Genomic DNA, 24,145 nt, shown 5'->3' with positions numbered 1-24,145 from the left:
GCAAGCCACTGCCTTCGTGATCACTGAAGCATAGCCGATTAGCCAATCGAGAGCCGTGATTTCGTGATTACTAGTCTTGATTCCGTTCTATGGTCGCTAGCACGCCCACTCGTCGGTAGCTACTTTCAAACGCTTTGCGACAAATCTTAACGACGTTCCTGTGAGCTTATTCCAGGCTCATTGTTGTTTTTTATCAATAATCTATAGAATGAGACATTGATACCCATCAATTTTGAGATTTTCCAAATTTTGGACAACCCTAATATATATGTATTTGTATATATATCATTGCATAAAGTATATACAATATACATCATTGGGCCGGCCACAGAATGTTAGGTGGATCTCACAGCTTTTCCGGAATTTGAAAGAATATATTCCACATATTCTTGGTTCTTTGATTCCCTAATTGTTTCCTTAGGGTACTATTATAAATTACGTGATTTAGTACTGAGAACTAGGAAACAGGTATAATGACCGTATATTGACCGATCAAGTACCTCGATGAAACATACATATATGTGCATGTGCACACAGATGCAAGGGATGAATTACGAAAAATAGTAGCTAGAATATGTTTTTATGTTATAAGGCATGGGAAACAGACTGAAAACCTAGAGTTTTTGAAAGTTGGTCAATTCTGAACAACCCTAGTGTGCGAACAATCTTTTCCCAGAAAAACTAACAGTAGCCTACCACGATTCATCGCAAGTCTGTTCGAGTTCATTGCTCGCTCGACAAGCCAACAAGCACGGCCATCAAATGCACAGCACCATCCAAAACCCCGATTCAAGCATGTGCTTCGCCGAGCGTGTAGAAGGGACGATATTCAATTTTGCTAACGGACACGGCCGTTTGGGGTCTGTTATGGCAAAGCACTCGTATAGGCCTACACTTCGCATCATTGCTCGCAACAGAACTATATATTGCTGCCGTTACTCCCCATCTAGGCAAATATTATACTAAAAAATACACAATTTCACAATAACATTTTAATACAAACAAACATCGGCAGCATAACATTTGATGATGTCAACAAACACGGTGGACATTAATTTGGTCACGTCAGAATTTGAAATTTGAACTTCGGAGATGGAAATAATTTCCGAATATATCATCATTTTTGGATAAATTAGATGGTCGAACCAACCAAACAATAACAAAACTTTACAGAACACAGTGGTATACGACATAAAACTAATCTAACACATTTGCACAAGGCGACCAAGTAGTGGGAGCAGATATTTTCGACTACCGCTCCGTTATGCTTCGTGAACAAAATTTGTCGTTGCGATACTTTCCTCTCACTGTGGGAGTGTGGGTACCTTCAACGCTAATGCGCAGTAGCATATCATTCAAAGCATGCAGCAGAATGACATCAGCATTTCTGTATAGAAGCCATAGACTTGCAGTAACGTCTCAAATCGTGATGACATATCACTGTTCGTATATTTGATATTCCCTACATGGTCAATGGTCATCCAAAATAATCATTTGGACACCTCAAGTCACTCTTACTGTTATGGAGACTTATCGAGTGGTGGGCTACCCGAGTACTAGACTCGGGATAAAAGTACACATGCACTCGATTCTGCCCAGCTCTAATTTGTGATAAGTACCCAAAGAGCAGTACTCATGGGAGCAAGTAGAAAGGCCTTCAAGCAAACGTATGTACTACTGTCCAGAGGGGGTCAAAGTAGCCAAGAAAGCTACTCGAGTAGAAGTAGGGACGACGAAATTTTACTCAAGTACGAGTAGAAGTACTTCTTCCATAAGCAGCCTGAATCTACTTGAAGTAGAATTGACTGACTTTAAATGTACTCAAGTAAGTAAGTAGTTTTAATAACAGTCTTAATTCATTCGCATGGGCTGTCAAAAGCTGCAAATTGAGCTATGCGGAGAGCTTGATTGGTATTGATGCATCCCAGAAGGTATCAATATTCGACCGACTAAGCATTCTTTCGCATCACGGGATGCGAATTATAGTATTGATATGAAAATGCGATACTAACCCTTTGTTTACTAGAAGACCCCGTTTTAGAGAATATCATGGCATGGCGCCCTACCCTACCCCATATTATTAGGCCCAAGTTTAGGCGAAGAGCAATACAGAGAAGTTGTATCGGATGCGGTTTCAACACTTTTCGCGATTAGTATACGTTAGATACGTCAGATTACTATAATATGTAATTGCTAGATTGCGAAAAGGTTGTTTCAAACGTTATGGCGGGCCATATTTATTGTGACGTAATATTTGATATGGGCGACAATGCGATGTGAGCGGAACCAAGCAATCCGGTACCTAAATTATATTCACTGATACTTTCGTTAACCATATTTGTCACTCCACAACTATACTGTGCGCAAAGCGCAACAAAATTTCTGGGCTTTACTTGACTCTTATGAATATTAAATGTTGGCACTCCGTGAAAACGGCCCCGAAATTCCTCAGGCTATCTTTCGTATTGAAGGATGAAACTATTTCTACTTGACAAACTGAAAATAGCGAAAAGTAAGTAGATCAGAAAAAATTATGAAGTAGAAGTAGATAAAATCAGATGTACTCGAGTAAGTACCAGAAGTAGAGGAAACTACTTGAGTACTTCCAAAAAGTAGAAGTACTTCGTTACTGACCACCTCTACCACTGTCAGAGGAGTCAAGTATAGTACCATCACCAGGTAATACAAGCCTAGGATATTAATTCCCATTCATCTGTCCGTAGACATTACAGCATCATTGGTAGCATGTAAATCCCAGAAACTTCAATGTAAACTAGCCCTGGTTATGGGCAATTGATCAATCAAACACATTACTCGAGTGCTCATCCTAGACGAGCATGCTTCCATTATCGGACAACCAATAGTAGTTGCTAATAATACGTCCAGCTACATCGATACAACAAGTTCATACTATGTCCAACTGAGTTTGCATTCGCACATGAAAATTCCACCGCAACAGAAAATGGTAACATTCTGTAAGAGTCCTTGCAAGAGCATCATTGACTTTTCATGACCCATGACGGGTCCATAACAACAATTCTATACATCTCCTCGAAATCAAACCGTTCCGCGGCACTCTCCACTCGGGGGTCACCTACTTTAGGCCCCATCCTTCTCACACCCGGCCATATTGTAGAACTGTAGAACTTTTCTCCAGTGATCGAATGAAGAATTTTTCCGTAATTGCGTTGCAGACTCATGGCGGTCAGATGATGTACCATGGCCTGCCTGTAGGAAAGGAAGAAATGCAATTAGGTTTGTGGTACAGCATGAGGAAATGGCATGAATCAGATAATTGATTTTCAAAATTCTAACGGATCGATGAGCTCCGACTTGCATCGACCTTCACGGTCGTTTTGATCATTCCTATCTGATACCCAATACTGTGCATGTATACTGTATAGTTTCTGTACCACCATCATTGTCGTCTGTTTTCATGTATTTTGGTTGTATGAAAATAAAGACACTCTCTCTCTCTCTCTCTCATCAGTCCTACTTCCAACTTCCACTTAATCACAGCCATGCGTGCTGAGTGAATGCAAGAATTAATATAATATTTGATACTGGTGTAGCCATGTATTTTAGAGACACTTCTACCTGTCATCTGGGTGCAGGTGAGGAGCAACGCCAACCTCAAGCGTATTAGCCATTATCGTGCAACCAATTGGGCATTCACTCTCACTATCGTGCCTCGTGCGCACTTGCTCATGAGCTGCTCAGACGGCATGGTAGCGTCACAATACCAAGCTCTGTTACAATGCAACATTCAAGGCTGATTTTGGGGTGTTCCAGGACCACAAGCAGAATAAAATGTATATTTTCGCAATCAGTACCGCGGTAGCTTTCGATTGCTACCTGTTTCATCAAATTTCGCGCGCTCGGCAATCCGGTCCAAAATTACCTTTAGCGAAAGGGAGAGTGTGAGTGTGACGTTAACAATTTCAGTGAGCCGTGCGATATGCTTGTGTACACACCATATAGGACACTATGATATAACGCTTAGATATAGTCAAGGTGAGTGCAATTGTTTGCATAAAGGTTAGTGATGAAATAACCGATAGAAGACGCGGGACAAAGCCTCTCATTAGTTGGGTCGATCGACCTATAGAGGGTCCAAGAGCAACGGCAAGTATCCAACCCCCAGGTGGTCTGTGGGCACAGTTTGGTCACCTCTGGTATAACTAGATAATTAATTGACAACATACCGATAACATTTCAGATATGTACAAGACCACCCAAGATTGTACATTGCTTCTATGTAATTTGGGTGAAGTTCCAAAGCTTTCTTGAAAGCATGAGCCGCCTGAAAGCAAGTGACATCATAAGAATATGGTTCAAAACATCATTACAAATCAAGTTTACCTGTGCATAGTTTCCACAACAGGAATATGTTTCGCCGAGTTTGTTCCACATGACCGGATCCTCTTGATTTATCGAGAGAGCCATCTTGAAGAGATTGTCATTTATCGGAAACCAATTAACCCGAAAAAAACACATCGCTGCCACCAGGAAATAATCAGCTCTCATTAGGCAAATAATAGCCAACAGAATTAGGCTGATATGGCTGCGAGCAATGCCACAAGATTTGAAACACACCTCTTCATCAATATTCCATTTTTGACATTGCTCGAAAGACTTGTCATCGTGTGTGCAATGTGCATACTCTTCCATTATATCACTCAGTGTGTAATTGATGAAATTTCCAATAAAATGAAACTGATGTTGATTATGTACTATAGCAAAACCAGGGCTGCGGAGTCGGTAAATTTTACCACCGAATCCAACTCTGACTCCACATATTTTCAATGGACCGACTCCGACTCGCGAGTCTTCAAACGTACCAACTCCGACTCAAACAGTGTTACAAATTTACTTCGAAAATTATATGGCACATTGACAGCTAAATGACTAACATATAACCATTAAACATATGCAAATTGCAAACATATGATTAAGGATGGCATGCAAAATTGATTCATTGTGGCTCAGCTCGAATTATTCTTTATGCAATTAACATGAAAGAATGCCTTTCTAAATATCTTTTCATATTGTATAAGTCTTTATAACATGGACTCTCTAATAACATATGTATGAATCCTTCAAACACGATATATTATATCCTATCCCGTATAATGAAAATGCAGATAAAGCAATCGAAGTTTTGCTCTTGTGTACGAATTAGCAACGAATACAGAGATGCATCTTACTAATTTTCTCATTACATACTGTACTGATTACAAGCACACATACACTCACTACTAATACAAAATTTAGGAAGTCGTGAAATAGCATATGTCTAGTCTACATGCACTTAGTAAAGTATTCAAAGACTTGCACTCTTTCTCATTTGTTCGACCAAAGCAGCTAAGCTACACTACAAATATATTTAATTTTGTCAAGTGGGAAGGAGCGTTTGGTTATATTTACATCAATTTTAGAACCAGACGATATATTTACTCCGTCACAATACTCACAATATCAAGGTATAATTCCAAAAATTGCATCAATTTGTGACTGCATAGCGAAGATGCATATTGCTTTTTTCTTCCTTTATACAACTGAATTGTAATTTGCAAATAATGTTCGATTTTATCCATATCAGGGGCGGCTAACCTTTTCGACCGAAGGGCAACGTGAGATTTACGAACCATTGCGCAGGCAACTTGAATGTTGATACGGTAACCTTTTTTTAGTCGCCCAATAGGAACGAATCGAATTCGGTAACATTGAAAACAAGACTTATATGACTAAGCTTAAAAATTGATAACAATTATGTCATGAAAACTTAGTGTGCAACTGGACAGTGTGCAGTCATGCTCTGGTGGTCGCACGAAGCACGAAATTTCTTCAAAGGTAATGAATGAATTCGATCAATAAATATATTACTTGCATTTATTGGGGGTCGCCTCTGTATAGCAATGGGCTCATTTGGCAAGGACAGGATTATTAGGCGTTTTAGACATAGCAATATCGACGGTTTCGGTGAACACGCCTCACTCATTTTGTGCAAATGTTTTATCGCCGACGATCTCGCTTCGAGCGCACAAGTGAAGTCGCATGTTGGACGACATGTTATCTTCTAATTGCGAGTATAGTTAGACTCAATTCTGTAAATTACGCATATTTCTAATTTCCAGGAGGGGGCTCCAATACTAAATGCAAGAAATGTGACAATAAATCATGCGAAGTGCTAAGAAAAATTTCAAGTCAAATATATCTACTACGGAATATTCTAGTTTATGTTTATGGTCATGGTCATATACGAAGATCTGCGATGAACGTGGCTGGCCTCTGGTTACACCAATGCGTCGAAGCTGATGTTTTAGTCATCATCAAATTTCGTGGTCAGGCTTATCAAATTTTGGTTGGCCTTGCAATTTTACCTGATGTTATAACTAATTTCGAGAATAACCTAGCAGGCCACACAAAACCTTCTCGCGGGCCACATTTGGCCTGCGGGCAGCGGTTTGGCCACAGCGATTGATGGTACATAAAAATCCTATTATAGTTATTATTAGTACCTTTGAAAGGCTTTGTTTTCATGATAAAGAAGTTGGAGTCAGAGTCGAAGTCAGAGTCATTTTCACAAACTCCGACTCCAGTCAGTATTTTTTCCACAACTCCGATTCCAACCACTACAGTTTTCGTCCCTACGACTCCATCAAGCGAAAATCAGCCAAACTCCGACTCTGACTCCACAGCCCTGAGCATAACATAAATAAATTTTTATGGCTTCATACCTGGATGCAGTCAATTGCATTGTCGTGCTCACAGCCCAAGTTGTAGACCATCCCTAGAGCGTTCAGCACATCCCGATCGGGATTTTCTTCATTCAATCGTAACGCTTGAACCAGCAGGCCTTCAGTTTCTTTGAACAGTCGACTGCAATGAAAATGAGTCCTTTGTGATGTTTGAAAAGCAAGTTCTGGCAACATAAGACCGGATTAGGATGTCCGGCATACTTTGTCTCCACATCTTATCAAACTGATTGTACTTGCAGTGTATTCAACGTTGACAGCCAACTTCCACGTGCATGGTATTACCAGATAGTTTTGCAGTATTTCGAGCCAGATTTCGTTCTGGATAATATCGACGGTTTCAAGTTGAGGTGGTCAGTAATGAAGCACATCTACGTTTTTAGAGTACTACAGTAGGTTTTGCAGACGAGTTTTACCTTATGAGTTTTCAGGTTTTTACATAGAAATAGACCTAGAATACATACATATTTGCTACATGCTACTTCTACTAGAGTACCAAGGATGACAACTTAGACCAGCTCTAGTTGAGTGAGTGGTTGGCGTATTTTCCCACAAATGAGCATTTTCTTGAGAATTGAAATGCCGCGGAAATACTCTTGGCAAACATTCATACCAAATTAAATAAATGCCCGCAATAACAGAAGATGGGACAATGGGCAGAAAATGAGTGCTAATGACCATACTTTTTATAATAAATGCATCACTTTAGAACAAAAAAGAGGCTCGAGACCCGTAATGCTCCATGGGATGAAATTTCATCCAGTGGCTCTGCATAATTGCACCTGCACACTGCACAATGCACATACACCAACATCCTAGTACATTGGTACACCTTTTTGCGCTCACGGCACCTCAACGCGGGAAATGTAGTTCCCCTTTCAATTCAAGAACCACAAGTGCAAGATTTGGATAGCTGATGACTAAAAAAAATAAAATAGTTCATTAACCTACATCATGTTACTGTTCGCGTATTCACCCACAGATTCTGATAGTGGTGACTAGATAAAAAGGTGTAAGGCCCGAACCTAAATATCACCGCCCCATTGACGATTGCCTTCTTTTCAGTCATCCCCTTAACAAATGCTACTGTATGTGGGGAGTTGGCGTATAACCGACATTTGGCGATGGAGGCCCCAGTTCGATTCTCGGATTCCAGAAGTAACATACGTTTACCTGGGTTCCTCCTCCCCTACGTCACTGTGCTCACAACGTCTTTACAAAGAAGGGTCAGACGAAAGACAATGATCAAAGAATGCTACATCGGAATTAGGCTGAGGTGGATGCCAGATTGAGAGACCGTATACTCGGTCTCATAGGCGCCGGCAGTTGTGCCGGCCTAAACTAGTTGGTGAATTATGCAATTTGGAAATAATTCACAAGGTATTTCCATTTACATGCTGCTGCTCATGTGAGAAAATTAGTAACACGTTGATCGAACACGAGTAATTAGAAGCGACGCGATATTAGAGACAGTGACTTCTACATGTGCCAGAATCTCACGTCTCAGTTTGCTGGTGTGCTCTCAATTAGGGATAACCAAAAGTACACTGCACAGCGAGAGATGGCAATCCTCATTAGACAAGTATGCATTTCGTTTGTTGTGCACACGTGTATTGGTGACATCACATCATGCTATAATCTGCTGTGTAAATGAAACTTCATCTTTAATTCACATGGAGTTGTTACCGTAATAAGAGCGAAAGTTGAGCTTATTCAGGCTAATTCACATTATATGTGCAAGTTCATCAACACAAGGAAGCTTATACGATTCTTCTATTATAGGCAGGTACATATGTACTTACCCCTAATTAATGAATGGTTACCTTGATAAATTTGAAAAATTTTCAAACCTTCACTCGACTGGGTACCTGTTTGCTTCATATTATCTTAATTTAGTTGCTGCATACAAGCGACAAGGTAATTGCCCCAATTAGTGATATTGAACGTTTGAGAGTACCTCTAACACTAATCATTACAAAACCGCAGATTAACCCTGGTTGATAACCACTGTCCTAATGCATAACCAGCTATCATGACGTTCTTACCAATCCACATAATAATTCCCACGGGACCCGCTGCTAGATGCCAGCTCAATTCGAGTCTTGTTATCCGCCTTCAAATGCTTGTATTTCGGATGAACTTTTACCCAATCTACCAAAGCCCTGCATGTGGTTTCCTTGTCATGATTTTGCATAACTGACGCCACTGCAAGCAGCGATTCCGTCATGTTTGGGTCGTACTCATAGCAGCTGCAAAATAAAGGTAACATATTACTATCGAACAATTCATCAAAAACTATTAGCGAAGATTCAGCGATTTACTCGAGCAAAAATTCTAACTAATCAGGCAATAACCATCTGTATGGCAACTGTATAGCGAATACGTAACACATTTATCTAACTTCACAAATCATAAAAACATTGAGAAACACAGAAGACATGTTGCCTGCAATCAAACTCCGCAAAATTTGAAACAGTAGGCTTACAAGTTAACAGTTGAGAATATACAGAAAGACGCAGGTCGTGATAATATACATATTTACAATGACAAGATGCAGCCCACACTGAGACGCGAATGGGCTGAGATTGATGTGGGAATCATTACACGATGAATAGTACGATGTAATATCAAGCATGTATTTTTTGTAGTAGATACAGCAATGTTGACTAAAAAAATACAAATCTCAAACCATACTTTTCAAAATATCTGCGAGCGTCATAAATGTACAAGTTCTTCGCTTGCGCCATCCCGAGCTCCAGCCAAGCCTGTAGGATTAGATCGAGATTATATTACTTTCAAATATCCCACGAATCATAGTGAAAGGCGTACGTTACATTTGCGTTCTGGCGATTTTTGTTCAAAGCAGCTTCAAACATCAAGGTAGCGTTTATGGTATCGTAAACTTTTATATATTGCATTCCCTTTTCAAAGGCATCTTCTGGGTTCATGTCCAGATACGGATTATCCTTTCGGAAGCCATAAGGTAGACCCTGAAGTAAACAGGTAAAACTACGGCACTGGCCTTCTCAGAGCATGGCAGCTCAACTTGATAAAAGTATCACACGTATTGCTCTTACAATCCTATATTTGACTTGATGATTAGCAGAATTAACTGATGAAGTGACACATTAGAACAAATTTAGCGTCAACTTTTTTCCATTCGCAAAGCGATATCTAACATTTTGCTATTTGCATTGTCCGTTTCATTCTAGAAGGGAGAACGAAATATATTGTTTAATGACAAATATACACCCATCTAGACAGTGACGATGCGTAATTTCCCTTACTTCTCGAGAATACTTAGCTTCTGATGATTTTATCGATTCTACTTTCTCCAGAAGTGCCATTGCGGATTCGGCGACAGATGAAGAGAGTTCATGTGATGCGTTGACATGATCTTCAACCTGCCAAGGATATTATGCAAACCATGCAATCACGTCACCCATATCAGATACAATGAGAGGAGTAATGCCTCTGCATCTAACTTGTCAATTTCCAAAAATCAGCAAAATAAACACGATTGGTTGGCTAGAGGTTAGGTGAGAAATTATGTCATGTCGGGGGACAGTCGTTGAGTTATGGGTGGGGCTATGGTTTGTATTGTCAAGGATTAGGTTAGTGGTGAGGCTAGATCAGGGCAGGGCTAGTTTGGGTTAGGCCATGAAACTTCATTACCGTATATCCTAGGTAACCGGCCCATGGGTAAGATCTGAAATATTTGTTAAAATTAGAAATTAGTGTCTTGTTCTAATTAGAAAGGTGCTAATATTTTGTGCAGCATGCACTCTCTACTTGCGGAAGCCGTACATTAGTTTGTATCAATTGGATTGATCCCAAGAGACTAATCGTACTTTCGGCAAATCCATCCAAGACCGCATATTGCTTTCTTGTAGAACATCTGTTATTGAGTCAACCATCGATAGCTTATTAGTTGAAAGATCTGCTGCAGCATGTGACTTGATTAGGCCTATTAATTATTCACAGATGGTTCCTATGTTCCCTTGAGAATGGGAATATAAGCATATCACATTCTCCTACCAATTTTAATAAGATTATGATGATGAACTATTTTCTCAAAATTATCGACATATGCTATCAAGTCATCCCTAACACTAAGAAGCATTCTACGGTACTTCAATGCCTGGAAACAAGCTTGAAAGAGAAACAATTAGTCTGATGTTTAATAAATTATTTTCCGATGATTCCAATTCAGGAAAACGAGAACCTGGATTTTGAAGTAACTTATATTTCTCGACTTGAATATATCATATGTCGTGAGATTAAGGTCCAAGGTGGCAAGAAGCCAGTAGGTGCATGCCGTGCCCAGCCTAATTAAAAAGAAGGGTTTGAAAATTCTACAAATTTGCTACAGCAACATATTTATTAGGGTCAAGTAGACGCGTAACTCTTAATTATACAAGGATGAGATAACCTTCCTCGTGCTCATACCTGTACGATATATATCATTGCCAGTATAAGCTCCACCTTCACATGCTAAGATAAGAGCTGGAAGAGAAGCAAAGCTCGCATCATATTACAATACATCAATCCAATCACTCTATTTCACATACAAACGAATACCGGTATGTACTATTAGCCCTCGGTGAACTATATTCTCTGTTCTGGACTGACGGAATCCCCACTGTAATGACACTAATCTCAGATGATCAAGACCTTTATCATCTTCTGTTACCACGAACAAACCACCCATTTTCCGATCTGTCATATTTTAGCATAAGCACAAATCAATTACGTCCTTTGTAGTATTTCTCATCTCAGTCAGATATTCATACATTAATTAATTTCGTTTCACGTAGTCAGTCTTGAGCCAGCATGACATCACAATCCATGATCAACATAAATCGAATGGCATTGTCTCAAAACCATGGAGATATAAAATAGGCAAAGAGAACTGGTAACTGCAGCAGTCGTGATAGTTGGATCCAGCGATGATACGAGCACGCATCACATTACAACGTAGCAGAAGATGTCAATCACTCCATTTCACATAATAATGCATACACAACCCTAGCCTTCGAGCACCGTCGATTCTTGCTGATTCGTAGCACGGATAATACAAATTGCTGAATGGGAAAGCAGCTCAGAAAGATTTCGCTAATTCTCGCTTACTGACGACACTGAAAATGAGAAATTGCTGAATTTGAAAAGCTTCTTCTCAATAATTTCAGCTGACGCTCGTCAGTCAGGGTTGATCGTCAGCAACTAGTAGAGAATTAGAGAGAACATTGTATATCAACAATCGTATCATAAAATATGACTTCACCGGAATGAAATTTCGAATAATCGGGGCGAAGACAGCGCTCAAACTCAATGTACTATATTTAGATTGTATACAAACTATTTCTGTTGGCACAGATTTGGTTATCGTATTTTGACCTATACTTTCCATGATTGGTTCTGCTCAACATCAGCCGGCAAAATGCCAAGTGCCAGCTTCACTGGTGATCTTCAAAAGGACAGAGCTTCAAGTTTGGATACGCCACTGCGAAGAAGGCTATGGAAAATATACATGTAAAAAATTACCAAAAAAACTGGTGGCATGTGGTGGGGCTACAATACGATGTGACAGGAAGCAGTAAATTGATCTCACCGTATTCCTCACCAAGAAAATGTGAAAACAAAAGCTTCAATCCTATTCAGAGTGTAATTATACACACCCCGGAAGATCTTTTTTGGTTCTAAGGTCAAAAATGTAAATCAATCAAAATAATTTCAATTACCGGCTTTCTATTATTTTCTTTCATTGAAGACACACACTGCGCTTGTACCATGTAATACATAAGGCGCAATGTGAGGTAATGAACAGGAGCTGGAGGACAAAAAAAAACAAATGCTGATTCTGAATTCTGATTAAATCTCGAAAATTGAAGTTTGTAGTTCATTTCAGTCATCTAATTTGTTACAGTCGAGTTTAGGAATTTGGTGTCAAGTGTAACGTGGTAAGGATATAAAATACCCAACTCTGTAGAGAAGTATATTGTGGTTCCCTAATAAAAGTGGGAGTAATATTGTAAAACTTACGTCATTCAATTGCCGACTCCAGACATCATTCTTCTGTGATCCAAGATCTGAAAAGTAATTTTGAATGAATGAATAACAGAGGAAATGGGCTGCTAGTTTGTACATACCAGCTGTTGAAGATGTTTGACCCTCCATCTCAGAAGTGTTGGTGTCGAGAAGTCTTGGTTCATTATCTTGATAATCTTTTGACCTAAGTAGTATAGTATATCGGTTATTCAAATGGCATACAAGTCCGAATAAAATTATTCTTACTTAAGTAACATATCAAACCTATTCAAATATGAATATGTCACTGAGCTCAGATTAACCAATATACGCATATGATTACCCAAATTCTATGTATTAATGAAGGTGTACTTAAGCATCTCTTCATTAACATCCAGGGTAGCAATCTGTGACTAAAATGGCTGAATACGAATAATACACATTTTTACAGCAATGGCTCAAGTGTCGCAACCTTTATGGAAAATAGAACAGCAATAACATACGGTAATACAATGCATTATGTCAGTGGTTATCAACCTTTTTTACCCGCGGACTCATCTCAAGCTCGCCAGTATACCCACGGACTCAAGCTATATATTACTGAAAAATATTTTTTTTTCTATCCAAGAGAGTGTAATACGGTATCAACAAAAAAATGAGCTAAAATTGAGTCAAGGAAGCCTTCCGAAATCTGTCTTTCCACATCTGTCGGCTTTGCAATTCAAGCAACTATTCAGTAATGCAGTCCACATCTCGAGTTCCACTTATATTAGACAACTATAGATTGTTTCTGTGATTAGCACATGTCCCTACGATTTGTAATTTTCCAAATAGTCTGTAAGTGAACAAGTCACCATAATCAATTACCAGCACTCAGCGTATATCGCGCCGGAAACCTGTGCAATGTGCCTACGTGCAGGACCGTAACAGCACTTCGTCAGCCCCCCTCAATAACAAAACGTTGGTCTTGGGCCACACAGGCCATAAACCCAAGTTCTGGTGGGCTTTACCCCCAGACCCCCCTTCCGATACCTTTTTACCGCTACTTCTCAGCGAATTTTTTGTACCGTTCATTCAGTCGTTTTGTTTCGAATAAACCGCGCGAGGCGCAAAAATATTCCATAATTCATGATTGAATCGGTCAACATGATCGGGGATTGCATCTATATATATATAGCAGTAAATTTTTAATGCTATCTCTGCTCATGCATTCAGATTTATCAGTCGAGCTGAGTGAGACGTTTCGGAATATGATATAATGATATCATTTTTCTAAAAAGTTGCATAAATTTTCAAAAAACACTCTATAATTTATGTTAATTCACGAATAGTTTTGGCCCCTCTTCGAGGTCCCCTCTCAATTATGGGGGTTTGGTGTACGGCAGTTACGGTCCCGCACACGTGTGTATAAAGAGCTGCCCCAGGGGTTTATACCTGGCATATTCTGTATGTGAATTGTTAATAGTGAACACGCAGCATCAAATTCCGAGTCCATTCGTACTAAATTCAATTCAATCCGACCAAAATTGTAGAGTTTATGACCGTGATAGAATTGATTATGACAATTTTAGCAATAGGCTACCTCGAACATAAATGTAGGGCATTTTGAAAAATTCCAGCTGGCGATAATAGGGGTTTTATACCTGGCGTGATTGGTATCAAACCAGGATGATGCGACAGATGTGCAAAGCATACCCGTTTTGCCTGTGATACTTGTAACCAACTGGTTTGCCCAAGACACAGAAAATCTCAGGAGAACCAATAATGCTTGGAATGCTGATCAATTTGTAGTGGTGCTGTTTCGTTGTTCTTGCGTTTGAAACATACGTGGCCAAACATCGCTTATTGAGGTATCTCTAATATTGCTTTCAAAACTACATTCACTGCAGTATAATTTATTAACTTGCAGGAATTTCGTATGCCCCTTATCAACAAGAGGTAACGGCACAATAAGCATATAGAAAGAGATTCAAACAAAATCCCAATTGGCAAAATATGACGTAACAATGCAATGATAAAAAGGAACGGTAGCTGGCCAAAGTCAGCTGTACCAGTACTCCGGTAGTCATAATAAAGGGATAATAGAGAATCAAATTATACAATACTCAAAAGACGTTACACAGACAATCAGCGGAATATATTAATGGAATATTGAAAGAAGATTGTATACAAACTCTTTATCATTTTTATGGTGCCGTTAATTCTTGATAAGAGAAACCCGAAAAGTCACCGAGGTAATAAATTCTACTGCAATGAATGTAGTTCTGAAAGCACTATTGAAGTTGAGTGCCGCCAGTCACATATTTGAGGTATCCATGCATATTTTATGACAGCTATCAAGGTTACTAACATTTCAAAATAGGTATTTTGCAAATCACTCAGCCTAATTCTCAAATCGGAATTTGACGAAACCGGACCAGGACGGGGCTCATTCACTTTCGGACCAAAAAGCTATTTTCTCCGTAAGGCTGCAATGACTTTGGTCCGAAAGTGAACGAGCCCCGTAGGTCTGTCAATTACATGTTCCGAAATCATATCGGAAGTGGAAGAAAAATTGTGCCGAGCCGATTAAGTTACTGAAAATTCATGTGTTCGCGGACTCACCAAGGACCTTCCGCGGACTCAAATGAGTCCGCGGACTCGTGATTGAGAAACACTGCATTAAGTCATTCATTGGGCTAAATGATGATATTTAATGAACAATAAATCTTGGTGTAGTTGGATTCTGAGTTTCTTCACATGTACACACACACACACACACACATGGGGGAGATAGCGTAGTGGTGAGCGTCGGCGGCATCTACGCAGGCAGCCTGGGTTCGATTCCCGCCCCCGGAGGTTATTCTGGGGTCCTCGTTTACTGTGGTGCTGTTCTTACGCGACAAAAAACGCCTAGAAAAAAAGACCCCGATAAAGAAAGAAAAAGAGCAAGAAATAGCTTATAAAAAGGACCGACGAAGAAAGAATAACATCGAAGAAGACCGTGACATCGGGCACTAGGTCGAGGTGGATGCCAGTTAAAGAGAGCCCAACTGGTAGATCGTTCGGCATCCCCATATCCCTATCTGTTCATTAAAAAACAAGAACAGACTTTTACCAAATTTTTCTGTCAACCCCGTAAAATGGTTAGGCTGTTAGTAGAGTTGATGCACACCATATTTGGCTCAATTCCGACCACTGGAAGAGAAGTTATTGCAGTATAAAAATTTGGATTTGAATAAAATAGTATTTACGGTGACTAACTCTTCAATTATTTATTATATATCATGGAACTGGAAATTTTTCTACTGCAAAAACTTCACTTAGAACTAGTGGTTGGAATTGAGCCAATTTTGGTGTGCATCATCATATTTTTTATTGATGAATTCAAAATTTTCTACTGCAAGAAAATCGCTTCTACTGGTTGGAATTGAGCCAAAGTTGGTGTGCAGCGTCGTTTTCATCAACTTAACAATTTTATCAAGTAGTCAGCGAAATCCAAAGAAAAAGTTTATTTTTGAACAACGCTAGTGAACACTGAACAGCAGTGCAGTATTTGTGGTCGAAAAAACCATACTTCAACTTTTCTATTCTTTCTAATTTGTATTATGCCGTAAGCCAGGGGCGGGCATCTTCTCCAGTCGGCGGGCCGGATATTGGGAAATGAAGTAGTTGGCGGGCCGGATTCCTAAATCGATACAGTAATCGTGTGGCCCAGTGGTTCTCAAACTTTTTTAGACACGACCCCCTTCATAATGGCTAAAATTTTGCGCCTCTCTTATCGTCATATCACAAAATGGAACCAGAATACTAGCAATCCCAACGGATAGTTTGATGGCATGGAATGTTATGAACGTTGATGAGATAATTATCAAATATTAAATTAGGACAACACAGAACAAGAGCTATGAATTCGAGCTGAATCGCGCGGGGCGCCAAAAAAAATGCAGTCGACCGCAGCTTCGCGCCCACCTTCAGATTCTTTCTGCACTGTCGGTGAACTTATATTTGACATTTTACAGCTTGTAGCCTACTTTATGGGACTACCGTTAATTGTGAATCATAAACCGCCAAATGAAACAATTAGATTGACATGGTGTTATGCTGAACGTACCACAATATCCTAACTGAAGCAATACTGCCTGGGCATTGGTTCTTATATCGAGAAACGCAGGACGAAAAATTGTGATGTAGACAACGTTGCCAGAATGAAGCAACACGGTGTTACCAGTGTTCAGTGTTACCAGTCAACAACTGCTGCTGTTGAACGTTCTTTCTCCATTCTTGGCAAGTTACTTAAGTAGTTAGGACAACACTTTCCACCCGAGAATGCAGGTAAGTCGTTGTACGTTGTACTGCAACAAATTTTAATTATTTCTAGCCATAAGGCGTGATGTAACGACTGGAATCCTTCATAGGTACATATTTCGTTAAAATAAAGTTTTTTCATTTAAAAATGTGTCAGTTTTCAAGTGAAGTAAGTTTTTTCAGGCCAAACTACTTCACAAGGACAGACAGTTTCAACCAGAAATGAAGATAAGTAGTACAAATCCAACACTGGTAAAACACCTAATTTACATACATGAGGTCAAAATTTGATCAAAATTAAGTTTTGTCAAAAAATGCCAAAACTTGGATTTTTTAGATCAAAATCTTCCCTTTTCTAGGTAAAGAAAATCCATGAAATCATAAATCACGCGAAGCGCAGTAAGTTTTTACAGGGTTTTGATATATTTACTCTAAAAGGTTCTGGCAGCTATTTTAAAATAAGCTTTGCATATTTTGGGAGTACATAGATCTCTCCTGACTTGGCCCGCGGTTGCACAACGGTGACAATCTCTGCATGTGTAATTGTGGTTTCTTCCAACCACAGGTGTGCAACTGTGCATTGACGATTTTCAGAACTGTGAAGAGGACGCGAAGCTTCCCTGCCTCACTTGTATTTTGGTAGGCCCAGTAGCATTTGAATACAAAGCAAACTAGAAATCTTGGATCTACATATTTTTTCACTTCATGAATTTCAAATTTTAAAACCACTTGAGATGTTCCCAAGTAGGCCTACCTCTAGTGCAGGGGTGTCAAACTCAACTAACGTGGCAGGTCGGATTCATACCGTCAGGTCGCTCGCGGGCCGCACAAGTCAAATGATTTCATAGTGTTAGCTCGAAATCCATGGACTGGACATGGACCATAGGTGTTTTATTCTAGCAACACCGTCAGTCGCAAAAACGAAATTGGCAGATATGATAATTTACCGGTTGTATACAGCCACTAAAACAGTGGCTCTAACGGCGATATAAGTTGGCATACCGGTATTTCAATGCTCCCTTTGTTTAGTCGTATCCATTAGCCTTGCATTTTGCGCGAGTGATCTGAGGAACAGGCTACAAGAAATGCGGAATGTGGAATTTGGTTCATTAGGCTATTATGAAATCGTGATACGGGTTGCTCTGGAGACCGGGAACTATTGAGTCAGAAGGCATACAACACTGTGATCACATATAATATATTTGAAGCATATTTTCGTTTAACTATATGTTCTTCATGTAACCTGAATATAACAGTTTTGCACTGGCGTTTTAGTTTCTGTGAACAACGACTCCATGGTAATTTTTTCATAAAACTCGAAATCCAGTGTTGGAATTGAATGTTAATATGGCAGATTTTGTTTCTATATAATGATGTATACAGGTAAACTATAACACCACTGTCGGACAGCCTATCCATGCTTGACATTTGCTGTCATGCGGGATTGTTTGACGCAAGTATTCCCTACTAAAATGTCAACATTTGTTAGAAATGTGCTGGATAATAAATTAATTTTTCAATCTATTCAGAATGGCTTCGCGGGCCGAATGAAATCGCACGACAGGGAGTATGTTTGACACCCCTGCTCTAGTGGTGCATGCACCACTGTTTTAGGCATATTCGTGTAACACTTGCACCATTGTAACTTACGCCTAAAGTAGACCATGAACTCTATTACTACATCATGCAGAAAAACTTTCCCCACTTCTAAATAATTTTAAAGTTAGATGACTTATTTGTCAAATTAATTGACAAGTGTCCACCTTCTTGGTTTTGCAATATACATACAAAATTCCAATATATTGGGGTGACCGACAGGTAACCCGCCACGGACCCGTGTTTGAGAACCAATGCTCTAAATGGAATCAGGCAAACCTACAATTCTGCAAAGCCTTAATGATAGATTTGCAGGAATTTCCTTGATGCCAGGAATGAGGCTCAAAGTGGCAATAGTAAATTTCAACTTCAAGTTGAATAAAAGAACATCGGAACACATCAACTTAGAAGCAACATAGCAATATCAGTTTCTTACCACTCTTCTGAGATAGGGTGGTGAACCTCCCGAATAACAGGCCCAGCGAGTAGTGCTGATGGAGCCGGTGGTCTGAATATGGGAGGCCAAACCATGCCAGATATCTGCTTCACATCTAAACAAGAAACAATTAATACCTCACAACACTGAGAAACTGATCCGTTTTGGCTAAATCTTTGTATATAAGTTTGACGGATTTCAGAAATGTCTGCTAGAGTCAAGACATAGGTATATTGATCTGAGAAATACAGATAAGTCTCATTAAGCTAATAATTAGAAGAGTAAAACTACATGGATGAAGAGGCAATCACAGCAAACAAGGGCAGTATCAAACTATATTGCTAATTATGTACGTGTTAAACTAGAGACAACATACCATCAGAGAAAAATCATAGTACCTTGCATCAAAAAGCTTCCAGATGGATTACGGGCATCATGTTTTTGAGGATTATCTTCATAAGCGGTTTGTTGCAAACCTTGGTAGTCGTTCTTCCATTGCTTTGGGGCAGTTGCAAATTGTGGATTTACAAACACAGAATAATTGAATGGCTGTAGACACTGTAGAAATGCCTTCCAACCTTGAGATTCGTGCTTCCTTTCTTCTAGCTGCTTGGCTTGATGTAATAGTTCTCCCATGTGGAAGGTATGAGGGAAGCCAGCAGCTGAACCATGTCTCGCATCACCCGCACCATGATTATCTGAAAAATATGGCAATGCACCTCTCGAGAACTTTCATCTCTTATTTATAGAAAGAGCATGTTTGTAGCAGCTCGTGTAAGGCGATACGCCTAAACTGAGAAAGAACCATTTTGGAAGACAAGCAACTTTCCATTGAAATCATTGAAATGACTGTAGCCATTCAGCACTAAGCCTAAGCCATTGTTTTAGGATTTCTTTGACTACTTTAACATTGTTTGCAAGGTTGTACGGTAATTATCTTCAGTTTACATTGAATTTTGTGAATTTGTTCATGGATAGATTTGAATTGTATTGATGAGTGAAATCGTCACAACAGTTATATTTCAATGAGCAACAACCGCATATAGCAGGGTTGGGCAAACTGCGGCTTGCGAGCCACATGCGGCTCTATAAAAAGATTGCACATGCGTTGCGCCATGTTGCTAGAGAGGATTATAAATATGTGTATTTTATCGCGTATTAACAATATACATATTGTTTTCGTGTTGTTTCTTACCTTATTCTTTAGGCAAGACTTGTAAAATTCAAGGGAAGGTGGCACTACGGGGTTAGAAATTTGCAATTGAACTCTCGAATCGAATTCACATAAATCCGCGATGATGGATGCCTGGTCATCAATCAATGACAAATCATTGTGTTCAACAATGAACTTGATATTTAATTACGCCAGCGCAAGTCACATTCATTTCCGTGCTACCAATACCAATTCTCAGATACTGAAGAATCACGTGCCGTGGTAGATCTCGCAGTGCGAGAACCTGATATCGAAGACTCCACCACGTAAGCTACAGGTTCACATTGATTGGTCACTGGAATTAGCGAATGAAAACATTGAATGGCAACGACCGATTTTGCAGCTTCGTTCCGCTTCTCTGAGGCTTTGTTGGGGATTATTTTGTGGCAGCGACTGTAGGATTATGGTTGGAGGATATTCATGTCAGGGCACCCCAATCTTGGTGTACCCTAACTTGGACCCTAACCCACTACCAACCCTAATATCCCCTCTCCCCCAACCCTAATGCCCCCCTTCCCCAACCCTATTGTCCCCCTCCCCCAACCCTAATATCCTCTGTACGCAACCCTAATACCCCCCCTCCCCAACCCTATTGTCCCCCTCCCCCAACCCTAATATCCGCTGTACGCAACCCTAATACCCCACCCCCAACCTACAGTTGCAATAACAAGCAGACCACGCGTGGTTGATATCTATGTGAGCGTCGCGTTATCTCCCGCGCTTACGCAATTCGTGATCACGTGATCTAATCACGCCGTGACTGTGTGATCTACGCATGCCCTAACCTACGGACAATATTGATAAATCACTTGATATTAATATTATTAGTTTAATATTTCATATTAATAGTTGTTAATACGCTTTAATACAAAATTTCCCAAGGGCCAAGTTTGTGGGGCCGAATTCACCGGCAACCTTGCATAGGCTAGCAATAACTGCAGGGTTTGGCCAAGAAAATGCCGTCGAGATTACCGAGCTGAAATCTTCCTTAAATTCTCATCAGCACTTGAAGAATTGCTCCGCCTGATTTCCAACACTTTGCAGCTCATTGGGAGACGCATCGTATCACCACACAATAATAAACTTCATTCAATAACCTACATTTTGTGGTGACGTGATAAATTTGTACTTTTTTGTTGCGACTCTTTCAAAGCTAAAATTTTTGATATGCGGCTCTCGCATGCAGCAGGTCTGCCCACCACTGGTATATAGCAATAGCGAATATTCAATAGTCTTAGGCAAGGATGGGCGAACTTTTTTATAGAAAATCAAAATCTATTCGTGGGCCGCGCTACACAATAATTAGTATCATATGTCAAAGTCGAAAATACTCAAAACAAAAGGCTTGTGATTAAAGAAACAGGGATTATATATATATAAATATTTTATTACGATTTACAACCCCTACCTATCATGATGAATGATATTTTATCGTTATCCTCATCGACATATTTTTCGAAATTTTGAATGAACGTTGGTTGTGGTAATTTGATGCTTAAAACAAAATAAAGTTTAAATCTGAGAGTAGCGAACTGTATATTTGCCGATTTGATTTTACTTCAAAACACACAAACCGACAACAACGACGACACAATTATCAAGAAATTCCGCTTCTTCGAGTGGTTCTGTGTTTTGAAATTTCACTCGGTGATAAACACCTCAGCACCTGAAGGTTATTTCTTGGTAGGCATCATTTACAGTGGACTTCGAAACCCACACTAAACTATCCCTATAGTTCGGGCGTTTGGTTTCAAGTTCGGGACGGGCCACAATGAAATGAAAGAACAAAAATTTGGGGGCCACAATGGGGAAAGTTTGTGAGTCGCAACAAATCAGCATTATCGGGTTGAATAAAGCTGATTATTTGGAGTAGGCAATAGGGCCTCTACCTACACCCACATTGTCAGCGTTGCGATGTCATCTGATATAACTACATCACTATCATGGTCATATCATGGTCATGGCTAGGCCTATGCATTTAGTTTACCAGGAATACATCAGTGGATGGCAAAATCCAAAGGTAGTCAAACAAACAGAGGTATGGTAAGCATGATACAAAAAAATCTAGTAACAAACCATTATTCCTTCTCATAACTCCGGCAGGACCAAATACCATATCTTGATTGACATGCTGGGTGGCTTTCACAAGAGGATTACTGCCTCCACAAGCACCAGAAACAAGATCCTTCATGGACGACATAGTAACTAAACTAATGAGTAGAAACCTGAAGATCTACCACTAAGGAATATTTCGAGTTAAAAGGGACTCAGCCATAGAAATGAATGCTCATTGCTCACAGACCCCTAATCAATGAAGTTGGTGCTATATCCAATGATTTTACAAAACCACGCATTGAACGCGAGTGTGAGACCGAGCGTTCTAAACATGCGAAAGTTTGCTATGATCTTGATCAGGACTTCTATAACTTCTTTGTTCAGTGATCCTATCATAAGTGACCCCACAAAAACCGACGTGAAGCTATAATTGTTAAATAGGACTATGTCAGTGGGTTCCACTCACTGATTTTGATACCAACACTCCCTATATACTTGTCTGCCTATTTCTCACGCAGGCTAGAGCTTTCAGCGCAAATCCCTATGTGACATCAAACCAATTTGTGTAACACAAGGTGGACACACTGCACAAAAAATCCCATAGCACTGAACATGTATGCTCATGAGATACACAAATCGAATCCACACACAACACAACTTTTTACTGACCGACGGAACTACCATGTATACCTGGTGACAGTATTAGTAGAGCTTAAAATATACCCAGCTATATACTTAACCATTCGCACCAGCGTGATATTCATCGATCTATATACGACCCAAATAGTTTTGGCAACAGAACTGAGCACTGTGAACAGTTATGCTTCACAGATTACCATTAGCAAGTACATTCAATCGCTGTTGCCAATGATTATAATCAATCAATCGATCGATCAGTCTACGAGGTTTGACATACCACAGCCTCCGACCGACATAAATAGGTATTGTAACTTCCGCGAACGCAGCTGCATGGGCAGTTGGGCACCGACCGCGTGCGACCGTGCTGTCACCGTATCATACTCGTTCCGAACGTTATCGCTGTCAATCGAGGCGATAAATGGCCCTAGGAACTGCTGTTATAATATATACTGCACACAGGATTTTGGTCGGCGCGACTATACCGTTCACAAATCCACGTACAGACGCCAGTAAGATCGCATTAGTTCATGAACGACATGTTGTCCTGTCCATCTTATGTGCCCTACCCATCGCAAATATGCGCTGATGGACACTTATTCGACAAATCCAAATCGCTACAGACGCTCGCGAGCATATAGAGTCAAAAAGGTACAGAATACACACTGCCCGCGATCCGTATACACCATACTCCTCTGCAAAAAGAATTCCAACAGCCTTCGATAATCGTTCTGCTCCGTTAGGCCAGCCAGATCGTCAGATTGCTGGCGTGTAGCCCATCTGGTATTATTTCAAAACCAGGAACCGTAACATTCGACGAGCCATAAATGTAACCATTGTGGTAGGTGACGTGTTAGAAAGCACGGACTACGGGGCAGAGGTGGTCAAAGTAGTCAAGAAAGCTACTCAAGTATAACTAGCGACGAAAATATCTACTCCAGTACGAGTCGAGACGTATCGAAATCGAATAAAGAGGAACTGCACCAATTTTGAGAGTGAGAGCTCTTTGTCCATCATAGAAATAGATGCTTTGAACATTTTGGGCCCAAATGAAAAACTCAATATACTTGTATTTAGTATTTGTGAGCTACAAAATTTATTCGTCAGAATATTTCTTCATCGTATCATAAAGCATGA

General features: G+C 39.9%; 1 protein-coding gene across 1 annotated transcript; it reads right to left on the bottom strand.

Annotated features, from left to right (window-relative positions):
- Positions 1-977: 977 nt before the first annotated feature.
- Positions 978-23,720, bottom strand: LOC145455343 (peroxisomal targeting signal 1 receptor-like). The gene is made up of 13 exons (XM_080333309.1): positions 22,394-23,720; positions 19,503-19,802; positions 19,105-19,219; positions 12,908-12,990; positions 12,801-12,847; positions 10,046-10,162; positions 9,593-9,748; positions 9,453-9,523; positions 8,804-9,007; positions 6,741-6,882; positions 4,363-4,446; positions 4,206-4,303; positions 978-3,228 (listed from the first exon to the last, which is right to left on the bottom strand). Exons 1-13 carry the CDS (start codon positions 22,515-22,517, stop codon positions 2,997-2,999), a joined length of 1,773 nt encoding a protein of 590 aa, XP_080189435.1. The 5' UTR covers positions 22,518-23,720; the 3' UTR covers positions 978-2,996.
- Positions 23,721-24,145: the final 425 nt, after the last annotated feature.

This window comes from Botryllus schlosseri, chromosome 14 (assembly GCF_051294905.1).
Source record: "Botryllus schlosseri isolate E-star chromosome 14, Bs_hap1, whole genome shotgun sequence".
NCBI lineage: Eukaryota > Metazoa > Chordata > Ascidiacea > Stolidobranchia > Styelidae > Botryllus > Botryllus schlosseri.
The sequence above is the reverse complement of the archived record's forward strand: the minus strand, read 5'-3'. Positions and strand labels throughout refer to the sequence as shown.